The sequence below is a fragment of the Nothoprocta perdicaria genome, unplaced genomic scaffold (assembly GCF_003342845.1).
Source record: "Nothoprocta perdicaria isolate Ctin4 unplaced genomic scaffold, notPer1 scaffold_113, whole genome shotgun sequence".
In the NCBI taxonomy this organism is placed as follows: Eukaryota; Metazoa; Chordata; class Aves; order Tinamiformes; family Tinamidae; genus Nothoprocta; species Nothoprocta perdicaria.
The window spans coordinates 993,143-1,008,695 of record NW_020454239.1 but is presented as its reverse complement, the minus strand read 5'-3'; the positions used below and the strand labels follow the sequence as shown (position 1 = coordinate 1,008,695).

Sequence of the window (15,553 nt, the reverse complement as noted above, 5' to 3'; positions counted from 1 at the left end):
GGTGACCAGAGTACAGACTGGCTAGGGGGAAGTCATTTGGGGATCACTCATGCTGTTTCATGGGATGAGAAATGGCCTCTGCAGAGTTTGTGTATTTTAGTTTGTGTGTTTTCTTTTGTATGCAGGAAGAGTTAGGAAATGGAGTGAGAAAATACCGAGCTTCTTGGCTGGGTTGGGGGGGGCAGTGAAATGCAGTTGTTTCCATCTTTTTCCACAGCTCATTTCCCTGTGGCTGTGGTGCAAGTAATAACCAACTTATAGCATCTGCTTCTGCCGTAGATAATTTGTATGTTATCCTTTGGCTTGGGCATGTGGTAAAGTCGCACCTGAATCTGCCAGAAGTGAATAGCAGGAATGATGAAATTCATGTTTAAAGGCGAACTTTGACCAATAACGAATAATAGACATGAAAGCAAAAGTACGAGTCTTACCAATCTTTTATCTAGACCTTTCTTTTTCTTTGCAGTATTTCCACAGCAGGGCAGACTGAGAAATGTGGAACACCTTTAGCCTAGCTGTTTTGAATGCTTTAATGTCTCAGTAGCATGTCTAGCACCACCTGCTAGAGAAAATTATCTAGAAAGATGGATTTTCTTTATTCAGGAAAAGGTACAAAATACAGTAAGATAGATGGTTGTCAGTTAGCCATGGATTTGGCAAGAGAAACTCCCGTAACATCAGTGTGTTATTTATCACTTGAGACTGGACTTGCTTTACTTCCTAATGAATATTAAGGTGCTTGTGCCAGAAGAAGGTGCACTGTTAAGACTGCATCTTCAAAATGTTGAAAAAMCACAGGACAAAACTGTGCCATCGTGGTTGTCAGTAAATACAAGACAACGTTATACATCACCATAATCAGCTCCCTGTTCCTCTTCCTCCTCCTAAAAGCAACTTTCTAATTTGATATAAAGTAGGACTGTGACTCACAGGCGCTGCCATAGTTGTGATATGTGATTCACTTCATTTCCAAATTGTTTTATTCGACAAAATAGAAGAGAAATTGTCAGTGACAGAAAATTAAAAAGACTTCTCTTCTTGTTTCTTTTGCTTGTTTTTAGTGAATGCACAAACATCTTTCAGGRGCATTGTTGAAACTACACTTAAAATATTCTACAGAAGAATTAATTGCACACTTTGTTTGTTTTGTGTTAAAATCATTATCTGTACAAAAACAAGAACACATTTGAATTTCCTCAGCTCTGACTGTGATGCCATTAGCTGCTATGTGCTGCAGCTACTTTGGCTGTGAGTCATTGTCACATATTGGTGTGACTGTTGCTTCTGGGCGAGGGGAGAGTGCAAGGAGCCCTTGGCAGCTGCTGAGGACAGCGCCTCRCTGGGCCTTGGGGCCTTGCACAAGCGATGTATTCTCTAAGGGAATCCTCATGTCTTTCACTTAGGAGGAAAAAATTATGTGTTTGTCTCTTGTGGTTAATCTGGTATTAAGCAATAACTATTTGAGAAAGCCAGGATAGGCAGCTGAATCCTTTTTTCTTTTTTTCTTTTTTTTTCTTCTGGGGGAAGAATTAGATAAARGTTTTGAAAGTTTTTACTAAATACCCATGTGTACCTTAACTGTATTAACCTGAGCTCTAATTCCATCTCTCAGAGAACATGAGTGAAGTCCTACCAAGCCCTTTTGCCCTTCTTTTCTGCCTCCCCCAGCTAAACAAGTGTTTATATTGAGTACCTGTTGCAAGTGTTTCTGATTTAGGTGATTGCACCAGTGGAAATTCAAGAGCAGAAATACAGCAATAGAGGAAACTTTTCTTTCCAAAAAACGTGCAGGGTTTTCCAAGGCAGTATGTGCATTCTCTCAGGCCTAGAGTTCCAGAATGCCGCTGGCCAAGGACTGAAAGCTGCAGGTCTGCGCAAGGTCTGTGTGGTAACATGCTGCAGTTTTGATTGTGATACCCCAGTTTGTAACAATGAAATAGGCTGTCACTGTGGGTCACGCAGCCACAGCCAGGCTTTGGCTCCCAGGCCTCTCCTGAAGTGTCATGAGACTGGCCTCCTACCACTTCTAGGAGTGATGATGAGCACGAGTGCAGCCTTTTGGATGGGAGTGGCTGTTGGTGCTGCTCCTTCTGGTGTGGTTGTCATCATTATGATTATATGGAAAAGGCTTGTATTGATGCAGTTCCTCAGGGTTTTTTTAAAACACTTCTGTGAGGCAAAAGTTGATACTGAAGCTAAAAAAGAATGTCCGCTGTCCTCATGCGAGGAAGGCATCGCTGTTTCAGAAGTGCATGGARATGATGTGGATTCCATATGCCCAAGATCGCTGAGGTGAGGCAGCTTGAAATAACACAAAGGGTGTTGGCAAGGGAAGTAAAAAAGCAAATACAACATTCTGTATGTGCTGTGCTAGCCTTAGCAAGTAAGGGCAAAGAGTTATGGTCTAACCAAACACTTACCTGCCAAGCCAGAGTGTGTGAGCAGCCCTAATCACACGCACAACGTAGGACTTTGGTGCTTTGAATGAGCAGGAGCCTTTCAGCTGCAGAAATGGGGACTTCTGGGCAGAAAGCTCAAACCCTTCAGACTGTGGGTCCTATACGTATCATGTTCCACCTAAGCTTTGAGGAAAAACAAAACTCTCCTGAAAGCCTAAGTGATCAACAGCTTCCRGGCAAAGGCAGAGATGCAATGCAAATGCTGTTTATTAAAACATTGTAACTTGGATGTTTTAGGATTTTAACGAGTCTTGTTTGGGAAAGAAAGGAAACATTTGGTTTCTGTCACTTTGGGGTATATTCTAAAATCCTGCGTTTTTTTCTCCTTTGCAGATGGATACCTTCTAGCGAGTCCTGCAGCGAGTCTAGCGAGTCCTGCAGCGAACCAGTGAGTCCTGCTGCTGCTGCGTGCCCGGCAGCAGCCCTACATGAGCCCATGACTCTTGATATGGATGCAGTCCTGTCAGACTTTGTTCGGTCCACAGGGGCAGAACCAGGTCTGGCAAGGGACTTACTGGAAGGTAAGCCCTCGAGACACAAATATTCACCATGTTCAGTGCCGCCTTAAAGCAAGAGCCAGTAATAGAAAGAAAACTGTTTAGTCTGTGGAGAGAGACATTTCTGAGTATTTATGCTAGTAAGCCAGTTCTTCTAATAAGTAGATCTCAGCCCATACAGAGTAGGTGGTTTTTTTTTTTTGTAATATGCTTTTTGTAATATGCTTTAAGAAATGTTAATGATAATTATGATTGTTATGATAATTATAATTAACATTTCTTATAATGTTAATATCTAATATCTAATGTTAATATCTAATGTTAATATCTAATGTTAATATCTAATGTTAATATCTAATGTTAATATCTAATGTTAATATCTAATAATGATAGTTTAATCAAACTAAACTACTGAATGACCACAGTAGGTTTTAAAGAATTCTTGGGGGTATATATGTTTCCCCCTGTTTTCAACAGTTTGACTTAACATGTCCAGTGTGCATACTATAATTTTATGGTAAGTTCTCTTTTCTGTCAGGGATTTTAAGTAATAAGGGATGATTTACTATTAACTCATAAAAGCACCCATTTTTTTGCTATTTCCTATGACATCTGTGTCACATAATGTAAAACTTTAGAGTAGCAGTGAATATTATCATTGTCTTTCTATATTTAACAAAATCCTCTGTTTTGTCTGACTGATTTGATAAACCTGTTGTTCTAGACCAGGTCTGTTGTCGTTCTGACTTGGTCTGTTGTTCTTTTTGAGAAGAGAATAGGAGAAGGGTTTTTTTTCTTGTCTCAGTGGTATCAGAACAAGTTGTCAGTTATTGTGTTTGTCAAGTGTTGCTAAAATTTGAAAAAGAGTTCCTGTGTGTCAGAGCTGYTTGAGAAGTGTCACTTATCTTGCTTTGCTTGTTGTAAAGGATAACATTTCCAGATAAATATAAAACAATGTGTTCATACCATAGGTATTATCAAAGATATAGACAATAGTTCAATAATTCTGAACAGACTAAGTGACTTCGATATCTAATGCCAATCATCATCTCCTATGTAGGAGTTTTTCAAGGTAAAAAGAATTGTTGCTAGTTCCTGACAAGATGTGCTCGTGGGAACATTTCAGTACATGTACTTATGGCTGCATTTGGTGTAACAGCTGCTAAAATTGGCTATGTTTCATGCCAGAAGATAGCAATTTATCCAGTGGTTTCTTGTTTGTTTAAAAAAGAAACACAATGGACTGCTTCACTTGGACCACTATTACTGCTCTTAGTAGCTGTCATTGGGTGTAAGTGTTGTGGTATTGAACTGACAGAGTCCTGCTTGGCCTGCTGTTGTAACATGGCTGCCTTTAAAATATATTTCATTACTCTGAAGACAGGTCTAGAGTCAGATGTTTCTCCAAACAAAATACAGGTTTAGTGTAGAACAGTCACTAGGATGCTTTCTTTGCATCCAGTTTGAGGTCAGGATCTCCAGGTAATAGCTGGGCAATATTGCTGATTTTCCTTTCTCGTTTTTGAAATGCAATGCTCTTTATTCTCCTGCCTTAGATTCTGCAGGGAGTAAGAGCACCCAAAAGGTCACCCCTTAAAGACAATATTCAGAATAGCAACTCCCCACACCATGGTGCACAAGGTGCAAAGGAACTGTGCCTGGTCATGGATCAAAGATGTCTGTCTAATGATATCAATTAGAAGCTTGGAAACAGATGTGTACAAATATTTTTAAGAAGTTGGAGATTTGGTGGTCATTTACAGACCCAAAATGACTGTCATAGAGAACATTGAACCAAACCAACCTTGCTTGTACAGACTCTCATTTCCAAGCAATGACAATTTTGGTCAGCCTTGCTAGCACCCCATGGCCTCCTTTCTTCCAGATCTGCACATGGGTTCCATTTTTCTAGCTTGTTTTCACTGTGTGTCCAAATCATGCTCTTTATGGCATAGAACTCGCTCTTAAAAAGAAGTGTATAATATCTTTACTGGAAGGGTGAAGGGGGCTGGAATTCTCAAGTCCTGTCTAGCTGCAGCCAATTGAGGAGAGGTTCTCCTGTGGTTGTGTCAAGGCAGGTTGGTGTGCAGGTTGTGATGTGCTTCCTGGCAGCAAGGGAATTAAATGCACATTGAGAGTTTGTTGTACAAATAGTTCAAAAATCTGTAATTTAACATGCATATAGATTTTGTAAACTACCCAAAGCAGTCTTCTAAACTGAGTTTATTGGTGTCTTTATACTGCATGACACCATTTCTGCTTGTCCTGCTAGTAAAAACCCTGCAGGTTTTTGCTCTATGGAGCTTTATATTGAGCAAAATTGCTTGCCTGACCAAAGTTGTCTTTTTGTTGTGTTTGAGGCACACAGCTTCCAGAAGCGTCCAGTCTGGATTTTAAATGAAGAAAGGGAAAGATGAAGAGTGCATCAGTTCTTATGATGGTTCAGCCAGTGTTGTTTGGGGAGGAGGGAGACTTGATTTGGCTCTAATTTACCTGTCTGGAGTTTCTTGCTAGCTATTAGTATCGTGAAATAATAACACTATCATTCATTTGCTTTTCTATCTGATTTTGAAAAGATAGGTGTGTAGAGCTCCAAGTCTCATTTTTGCTCTTGCTTATGCCCCTTCCAATAAGCTTCTTGCTTATGCCTCTTCTAATGGAGCCATGGGAACTTATTGTGCAGACTTGGAGAGGGTACAAGGCAAGTGGTGAGGAGGCAGAGGGGACGTAGCACTTGCAGCGCATGTTGCTTATTTTGAAGAGCCTTCCTTATGTCACCACTTGYTCCGATAATTTGGTGAATTTGTAAACAGTCCATCTCCGCTGCTAAAGAAAGCTTGTATCACTGCAAGGTGACGCATTGTGGAGTTGTGTTATGACTGATCGGTGATTTTCATTAAGCTGTGTGTAAATATTGAAGAAATAAGCCTTTTCTCCAGGTGCAGAACTAATGCCAAGGAATAGCCCAAGAAAGGATACCTGTCTTCGTAGGTGGATGCTAAGCCAAGTTCGCAGGTTCTTGACCTGAAGACCAGTAAGTCTCCTCTTAAGACCAGTACTTCTGTGGGAACTTCCTTCATGTCTTCACAAAGTAATCTGTGCCAGCTGGCTTTCCTAGGGTCAGGTTTACATCTCTACAGTAATTTCAAAATGCAAAATACAGGAAATTTTTCAGATGAACTCTATGAAGGAATAGTCGGATATTCCTTATTCTGCTTCCCGTACCCAAAGGGATGTTTGAAAATGCAACTTTTCTTGTAGAGTACAATGTTCCTATATATTTCATCAGATTTGCAGCTTTTTCACATATATTTATTCAGCTTCTAAGAGTAAGTTTCATGAGTGAAAGTTTTATATTGGTGCTGTCATAGCATTATCTGGATGTTCGTGTTTTATCACACTATGGAAGGTATATTGTGAAATTTTCTTTAAATGCACCTTCTAAGCAATAGCAAGATATAGGCAGAGTTTCTAATCCTATGGGAGAATTTCCTCCRAAGGACAAGAACTTGAGGGTTCTCYACCTGCCGGAGGAACCCAGTTGTTTTCTGTCTTGTCTCTAGATGGAAGATAAGACCATGTCATCCTTGCAAGTAAATCTACAAGTTCGCACCTTATCTGTCTTCCTATTTTTTAAACAAGTTTCATTGAACTTCAATACTATGATAATTAAAAACACTAATTAAATCAGCTATTATAATTAGCAATTATGCTAATCATGGTGCAAGTGAAAAGAGCTAGTGAAATTTTATTTTGAAATTGTTTTCAGCAACCCTGCAGTCAAATGCAGTTTGCTTTTACAATTACCACCCTGATTGACTCTTATAAATTAAATAAGCATGAAATTATAAGACTAGGTTCTAACTTGAGCCATTTGTTTTAAATTAATAATTAAGCATAACAAAGAATGTTAGTTTTATATTCATGCAGAATTACATAACTGCARTGCTGCAAAGGGCAGACTCTGCACTGTTTTCCAGCAGAGGTTTTGACAGCACAAAATCATTTAACTTATTACTCATTCATCTCTTAAAGATCTATGGTCATTTGAGGAATCAAAATTTGTTCTACCCTGGTGTGCTGAGCATATTTAGTAATCAAGCTTTCTAACAGCTTAGAGTGACTTTATAGCTTTAAAGTCTAAAAAATCTTCTCTCCCTTCCCACCTGACTTTCTTGCTTTTGAACATCCCAGTAACTGCATCTCCACTTCTAGGATGAGAGCCTTGAGGGTGGTGAGATCATGAGAAGAGAAATGAGTAGTGGGCTTTATGTATAACTAACCCTAAAGCGCACCTTATCTCTGTTGATTGGAGAGACTCCCATGCACCCTTCTCTGTAGCTGTATAAATCTCTGTGTCCTCTGTGTGCCTGCATGCCTGAGCAATAGCTGAGTGAGCTATTTCTAGGTTGAACTCTCCAGATGATCCGTCCCCATGTYAGACTCTGTCTTCCATCAGAAACTGCAATTCTGTCTGTTCTGTTAGTTTCTGGCAGTGCTTTGTGCATAAAACACTTCATGTCTGTTTTTATTTTGATTGCTTCTTCTGTTTGCTACCCTTCTATATTTTCATCCTGAAGGGTTTTCTTTCTTTCTCTATTCAACACTCCTTTCATTCTTTGCCGAACTACTCTCCTGGACCACCCAGATGACTTGCGTTATTATTTTCAGTTGAAAGAACAGCTTCCTAAGAGTCTTGCTAAAATGCTTAACTAGAATTATGACTAAATTATTAAAAGCAGAAGCACACTTCTGTCAGCCTGGTTTGGATTACAAGTCTTTGCCCAATGTTCCTCCGTGTTGTTTAGGACTCTTAAGGAGGACAGTTGATCAATAGCTACTTACCTGAGCTATAATCTTGCCAAGACTTGGAAGTAAACACCCAACAGGAATTAACCTCAAGACTATGAACATCTGCAGATTGTGTCCTCAAATTTATGACATTTCCAGTCCTGATGATTTTATGTTAAAAATGAAGAGGCAAACTGGCCAAAGAATAACAAATGTATCCCTATGGAAATACAAGGACACTATAAGCTATTTGCTGACTGTGCCAGATAATAAATAAAACCCTGTGTTGGGGAGAATGTATGAGCACCATATATGTCAGCAAATTGTAGAGTGGGCAGAGTGAATGTGACAGTTGCTTGGCTCTCCTGAGTGGCATTTGACTCCTGGGACATGGAGACTGGATCTGACATTGCTCATTGTGATGGTTCAGGAATCAGAATGCTGGGAGCAGACCTGCTCTACCAACAGAAACATTTCCAACATCTGCTACAGATGGGCAGACCTGAGATCTTGAGTAGTTTGTACTTCCTTCTAGTGGGCAATGAAACTGGAGGAGTTCAACTGCTTTGTTGTTTTTTTTTTCTTTTTTTTTTTTTTTTTTAAATTTCAAAAATACCGATTTATTCCACCAACCTATCAGTGCAAGAGTGTTCTCATTGCTGTGAATCGTGCTTATATGACCATGCCTGTAATCCCATGAGGAAAAGGCCTCGCTGGACTAGTAGTATCCAAGAGCACAGTGTGAACCAACCTCTTTATCTTTTTGAAGTTTTCAACTACTTTCATAAAAGTACATTCAAATTTCTCAATGAATCTTGTGCTTGATGGCCTCATCTTTTGCTCTGAATATTCTTCCAGCATATGTCACTCTTCTCAGTACTATTTTTGTACATGTCTATGTATTAGTATTCTGTCTTTCATTAGGAGCTTAACGAGCCATAGGAAGCTTGRGAGATGGTAGACAATCAAATGCTTTTAAAGTAGAGCACAGTTTGTTCTGTGTTATTGTAATAGAACTTTTTCGTTAAATGAGAATATTAAACACTTCTGTGTTTTCATTGGGGTCAGCCTCATGTTAGAAAACCAGAAATGTATATCCTATAAAGTCTACTTGTATCCTTAAAGTCAAACTAGCACAAAGACGTTTGCTTCGCTTCTTGGGAGAGTCTCTTCTGGTGCAGTTCTGACTGAGTCTTCAATACCCTCGTTTCAGGTCTGTCTGCTTTTGATGCGCTTTTTCCTTTCCCTACATTTTTTCAGTAATTGATTGTTTAGCATTTTTTTCCTCTCTCTCTCTCTCTCTCTCTCTGGAAGTATATATTGAGCCTTTAATTGCATTCAAAGGTATGTTTCTCATGTTATGCAGCAGCATAAGTGATTCTGCTCCTAAGGGAAAGCACTTGTGGGTTGCATTCTTTGAAAACGTTTATGTTCCACATAGATTTTAATGGTCAGCATTTTTTCTTAATGCATCTAGTGCAACATATAGTGCAGTGTAGTCCCTGTGGTAATTTATCATGAACAGATGGATGGGTTTAAGAAAAGAAAAAAAGTAACATCATTACATCCTTTTAATGGCTTTCATCTAGTAGTGATCTTCTGTATTTATTAAGATGTTTACTCTATTTTAAAATAATTATAAGTAAATATTCATGAATCTTGAGAAATGTCAGCTGATATGTACACATTTCCTGAACTTATTTTTTATAAATGTTATTTTCCAGCTCGTTTCTTTGATGGATGATTAACTGTGCATCGGTTCCTGACTCTTTTATCTTTGTTTCATTTCAAATTTCTGTTCAAAAATTAGTTCATAACTTTGAGGTTTTTGTCTTGTTTGTGAGTGAAAGTATGCTCTGCATGTGGACTTCAGTATTGCATGTATTCCACGGGTATTCCATGTTGTAACATATCACTGTCTTGTCATTTTAAGATTTTGCCTTTTTTGTGTGTTACATATCTTCTAACTGACTTTTCAGATTCCAGTTGAACTTTTTGATGTTAGCTAATACATGTTCTATTAATTGTACTTACTATTACTTGATACGCTAGTTATAGATTATCACCATTTCCATTAAAAAAAAAAAAGTAAGATTTTCCTTTAGTGAAAAAATGTCTTCATATCTGCAACTTTCTAAGAGTTCCTTAGCTCAGAGGTTTGTTCTTAGATCTCTAAGCTTCTGCTGGAGAACCTGAAGTTGTTCTTCATGGTTTCTTCAGGAGTTCTGGAGTGCTGCATATGCTGCTACATGTTTTTTGTTAAGGTATGTGTTATCTTGCAGCTGACTTTGTGCAAAACRCGATAGTCTCCTCTCCTCCTCTTTTGCTTCCCTTTATAGTTTTCTTGTGTGAAGCTTAGCAAAGAAAATTAACCGCAGTTATTAATGCCTCATTAGACAGAGATCAAAATTGTCACTTTTAACTGTCAGTTCAGCTTTCAGTGACTTTGATTTCTAGTGAAAATTGAGCAAATGAAGAAAATGTAAAAATTTTCTTGCTGCGTTGTTTTGCCCTGAGAAAATGAACCAAAGGAAAAATTTATTTTAAAACSTGTTCTCTAATTTTAACATGCTTTTGCATACAAGTGTATTCCAAGGAGTAAAGATAGTCCAGATTCCTAAAGCTGGTCTAGATTTCCTCTTTTTGGCTGATGYCTGTTAATATTCATGTTAATCTACATCATGTCAGATAGGAAGCGACTGCATTTAATTTTAACTTATGGATAGCTTTATCAGCACTTGGTTTCCAAGAATAGAATTCTTTGCATGTGAAAGAAGCTGATGGGAGCCTTAATCTTGAAAGAGTTTGTAAATTTAGAGGAATTTCTTTTTAATGTAATCGGCGTGCTGGCCCCRTGGAAAAAAATAAGAAAAACTTTATGTTGATGAAAACTAATATGGTATCAACAGATTTGAAGAGTCCCTTATCATTTGCCTGGATGCTTTTTCCGCATCGTCACCTTTTCACTCTTAACTCATAGGTTGACTAAATAGCTTTTATCTAGTAAAATAGTTTCTGGAATTAATCAATGCTAGCAGTAACTAAAGAGATTAAAAAGCTTTTGTTGTTGAAATTGTTCAAATTGAATTTACTGGTGCATTTGCTAGATTGTGTTCTGATACCCAAGGCCCTCCATGCCTGATGCTGCTTTTCTGCCTTAGCAGAAAGTTAGCTTATTGCCCTGTTCTTGGTGTGCTAGAATGGCTCATGCTGGTGGGRCTGTGTTGCTGTTTGTGAGTGCAGGTGACAGTACTTGCACTAGATTAGGGTTAGGAAGTTTCCAAGGACAACCCTTATTCCAACCTAATATGTAACTCTGAGTTTTGGAAATTCCTCCTGTCAGCAGCTCCAGATACTCCTTCCTGATTACTTGGAAGGAAGAAATACAGGTAGAGATTCATGCTGTTTAATTATTCAAACATGGCTAATTGTTCAGGGTGTGCTGCTTTAAGTGGGTTGTTGTAGATTCACAGCAGAGAGCCAGGCACAACACCAAGGCAGTGTAATGCACCACGAGAGGGATAATGTTTCTGTCCCCACAAGGCACACGTGTCCTATTCGCCTTCTGCTGCTCTTCCCGCACTTCAACGTACAGCAGCAACACGTAGCGGAGACCCAGGGGCAGTTTCTCTACACAAGCCTTGGAACAAGTTGAAATAATCGGGATGATATTGGAAACATAGTAAATTTTGTCTTATGCCAATGCCTCTCCTGTTYTATGGGCAGGAAGTTGTTGGGTTTTTTATTATTTTTATTTTTTATCAGTGAGCTTTTTGTGAAAGCTTTGAAGTAGGATGAGAACACTGGAATTGTTAAATATTTCAATTCATRAGCGAAAACAAGGACAATGATAGTGCAACATTTCTTAAAATAGTGCCAAATTGTTGTTGAAATTGATGTTAGTGTCTCTGTAATATTTTTAAATAGTGTTATATTAAACATGAGTTTCATTAAGAGTGAAAAACATTAAATATAAAGTGGGCTTCTGTGAGGCTCATTTATGTTTTTTTTCGGTATTTCCTTCTGAGATCTTTGCCAGGTGGTTTTCTCTCATCTGTGAAGCATTTTGGTGACTCTTTTCTTTGTGTTTTATCAGAGTTTCACATTCATTCTTGATGCATGTTTTTATGTCTGTGGTTTCTTATACCTTAGGTATTTACACTTGCAGACYGTGAACTGTCAACACAGCCTGCATCATAATTTCTTTAATTCTCTATAAGCTCTCCCTTGTCTTCCTTCCTCCTTTTCATAAATATTTTCAGTCTTTTTTTTTTTTTTTTTAGCCTTATACAGTATTGGCATTAGTTTAGCTTTTTTCCTGCTCTCTTAGTTCCTTTGCTGAGGTTCTGCATGTGTGGGGGTGTTACAAGGTGGCCTTCCCTGTTCTCCCTGCTGGTTAAATGTTTCTTTCTTCTCCTCTAAGATTACATCTTCTCTAGCATGTTGTTTATCACCAAATCAAGAACTGCTGGTGACCTTTCCAATGTTCTTTTTAACATATTGGAGTAGGTGGATTTTTGAAACCTGTGGGTGGGGCTTTACAGCTGCACGCTTGCAATTCCCACTAATTAACAGCACGTGTCCTCTAGTTTTATGATATCCATTTTAAGAATTGGAAATGGATTTATTAACTGTTGCAACCCTATTAAGCTGTATTGCTTAAGCAAAACAAGAAAAATCAAAAAGGCAATATTATATGACTTACGCTTTGCTTTCTGAATGTTATCTGCCATGTCTGTTGCTGTGAAAACCACAGAATATAGATATTAGTAGAGCACTGRCTGCCCAACTGTGCCTGATTTTTGTTATTAAAGGATGTGAGTAGTGACCTGATAAAGCCAGAGGTTAATTTGGGCGGGAAAGGACTGGGAATGCTGCTCTCTCCCCTCACAACGTAACCAGGTTGAAGGCTAGAGAAAGGGCCTGGGGATCAAATCACCAAGCAACCCATTTCTAACCACCTCTTGGACTACTCTAAGCACCTAAGTGAGAGGAAAGCAAACCAACAAAACCAAACTAAAAAGAAAACCTGCAACAAGTCAGTCTTTTTGAATGGCCAAGAAAATTGGAGCCTTTCCTAGCACTTCAGAGGTCAGTCTATCTCCCACTGTTCATCCCCTTTTCCATAGCAATTGAAGCACTCTCTGCAYGTGCAGCCTTTACTGATCCACTTTGAAGGGGTAGGGCAAAAAATGGATAAGGGACTTTTTATAGTTATATTGCTCTATGTGTGTCTTTGTTTTTYCCTTCAGGCTGACAAAGCCTCATGTTGTATTAAAACAGTTATTATTTGGGATGAAAGCTTCACACTGCAACTGAGTTTATTTTTGTATTTCCCTTTCATCTGGATGTCAGCTGTCTCTGACACTAAAAATCCAGTACTAGCTTTCAGTCATAATGTGTCTTTTACTTCTTATTCAGTTGCATTTTTTTCTATCCTTTTTTGCCTTTTTGTTTCTTCTATACCAGAAACACTTTGCTTTGAAAGCAGAGATATTTCACTCCTGTTGGATTTTACACCTCCTGACCCACATAGCACATGCAGCTATTCTGGAAATAGTTGTTCAATAAGAGAATGCTTTCCATTGAGTTAGTGGATTAATTCTGTGCCTAAAATACTAATAGAATTTTATATTGTGCAACAATCAAATGATTCATGACATTGGATAGTCAAGTCAAAGGCATGCATGAATAACAATCTTTAATAAATTTTTCTAAGATCCATAGTAAATATGTAGTATTTAGTGTGAACTCGGATATCTTCCATCTTCTAGTGGAAAAACTGTTTAAGAAGGAGTTTCTAACTGTAAAGCYGTGCCATGAGGAAGTGCTTCTGGGGCCATTGGAAGGTAGTGTATAACTGCTTATGTGCTACCAAGTATAGTCTGGACAAAGCAATGCTGTCTCCTGCACTGCAGCACCCATCAGGGCTGATTGGGAATTCTAGAAAACCTCAATGTTGGTACCAATCTCGAGACAGAGAGTTCCTGGAGAGGGATGCTAAATCTGAATAGCAAATAATAGCTGTTAGTGCTTTAGGGCAGTTATGGCTCATGGTAATGCACTTGAGATAATTTTCAGCTTGGTTAAAACGCCTGTCTCTAGTGTTAATGACTACAGCTCATCTGTGATTGTCAGAGGCTCAATACGTGTTTCTTCACAGAGTGTTGCTTGCGCTGACAGTCTCACATCCTGTGTCTTCCATTCCAGGTAACAAGTTCATCGTAATTTATCTTATTGCAGTCTTGTACTGGCTTGTCCACTGCTTCTGCAGTCCATTTCTGTGGTCCTAGTGACATCACGAAATCTCTCTAATAAATGCCTCTGTTCAATTTTCTTTTTTCCTCTTCCTTTCTCCTAATTCTCTCTGTTGCCTCCAGTTTCCTCTACTTTCAACTCTGAATTCACTCCTATCATCCTTCCAGGTTTATTAATTCTCCTTCTCTTTATGAGCAACAGGAAAAACAAGAGGTCTGGTGTTGTATTTGCCTGACAAAATGAGAACCCAAAGGAGCAGAAGCCCTGGCAAGGGAACAGTCACGTATTTCCCAGGACAGACTGTGAGGTGGTGGCTGAACATGCCCTTGGCTGGTTAGGCTGACTGATATTCTGAAACACTCATGTAGCTGGGAAGGTCCTTACTATGTTGGTTTATTTGTCATACTGAAGCTGCAGGAAATTCTGGGGAAAATGAGTCTAATGATTTCTTATGTGGATTCTCTGGAGTTTCATGCTTTGGTGCTGATTAGTGCTGATTCACTTTAGCGCTTTTTCTCAGATGGGGCAACTCCAGGAGACRGAGAGATTTGAAAAGAAAGTTCTTTTCTTCTCTCTAAGATGGATTTAGATATAGGAATTTTATTTAATGTATAGGTTCATGTTCCTGTTAGAAGTTCAGTTGCTACGCTGTGCCGTGGGGCGTAATTCAGAGTTGCTATGCAATTTAGATTTTAAATGCAATACACTGAGCCCTGCTTCTGAGCGCTGCCTATTGATTATGATAGAGCTTGTGCACAAGATGATTGCGTTTACCCTAAAACGAAGGACAGCAGGATTCCTGTTCCTTGACTAACTTTCTGCTGTTCTGTTACATACATCAAAGCTGTCGCACAGCAGTCTCTTACAGCACTCAAACAGTGATTTTGTTCGATTTCAGAACTTAAAGTCTCCTGATCAAGATATTTTCCTATTTAAGAAATGCACTGGTTTGGGAGGAATACTATCTGTGTTCTCGTTCCCTGCTGTCTGTTACCTCGTACTCTCCAGTGAATAAACCCAGTTGCTTTGAGAGCAGCATCATGCAGGATTCATTGCATGGTCAATACTGACAGCATTTCCTTTCAACCTTTGTCTTCTAAAATGATATTTAGCATGAATATAGTTTTGTTTTCAAATTTCATAGCACTGCCTTTGTGATTAAGAAGGAGATCTAAAGAGTGTGACATGGGTATGTCATAAAAACAGGACCAATGAAGAACAATCCAAGATAGGAAAAAACAGTAATAATAGAAAAAGACAAAAAGCAACTCTGCTCCAAACATTTGCCATCTTATCAATTTTAGGAATTTGACTCTTGAATGTCTGACTTTGGCAACTTCATTCAGGTGATGTATAAAAGTAGTACCAGAGCGCTGACTAGTTTGTAACCAGTGATTCTATATGAAATTAAAAAACAAAAATATTAAAGAAAAAAATGGTAGTAACTCAAGTGTCCCTTGTAAGTATTGATTTCCAGCAATTTTCTGTTAAATATGCATTTTATCCTATAGGCCTTGGAGGAAAGGATTTYTGCATACTACATCTAAC

The 15,553-nt window shown here is 38.6% G+C and overlaps 1 protein-coding gene across 1 annotated transcript in view; it reads left to right on the top strand.

The window, feature by feature from the left end:
* The first annotated feature begins 2,792 nt into the window (after window positions 1-2,792).
* The window catches only part of OTUD7A (OTU deubiquitinase 7A), a 43,699-nt gene continuing 30,938 nt past the window's right edge, over window positions 2,793-15,553 (top strand). Inside the window, exon 1 of the mRNA XM_026052531.1 lies at window positions 2,793-2,980. Coding sequence (XP_025908316.1) covers window positions 2,896-2,980 — 85 coding nt within the window. The 5' untranslated portion in view covers window positions 2,793-2,895. The remainder of the gene's footprint in view (window positions 2,981-15,553) is intronic.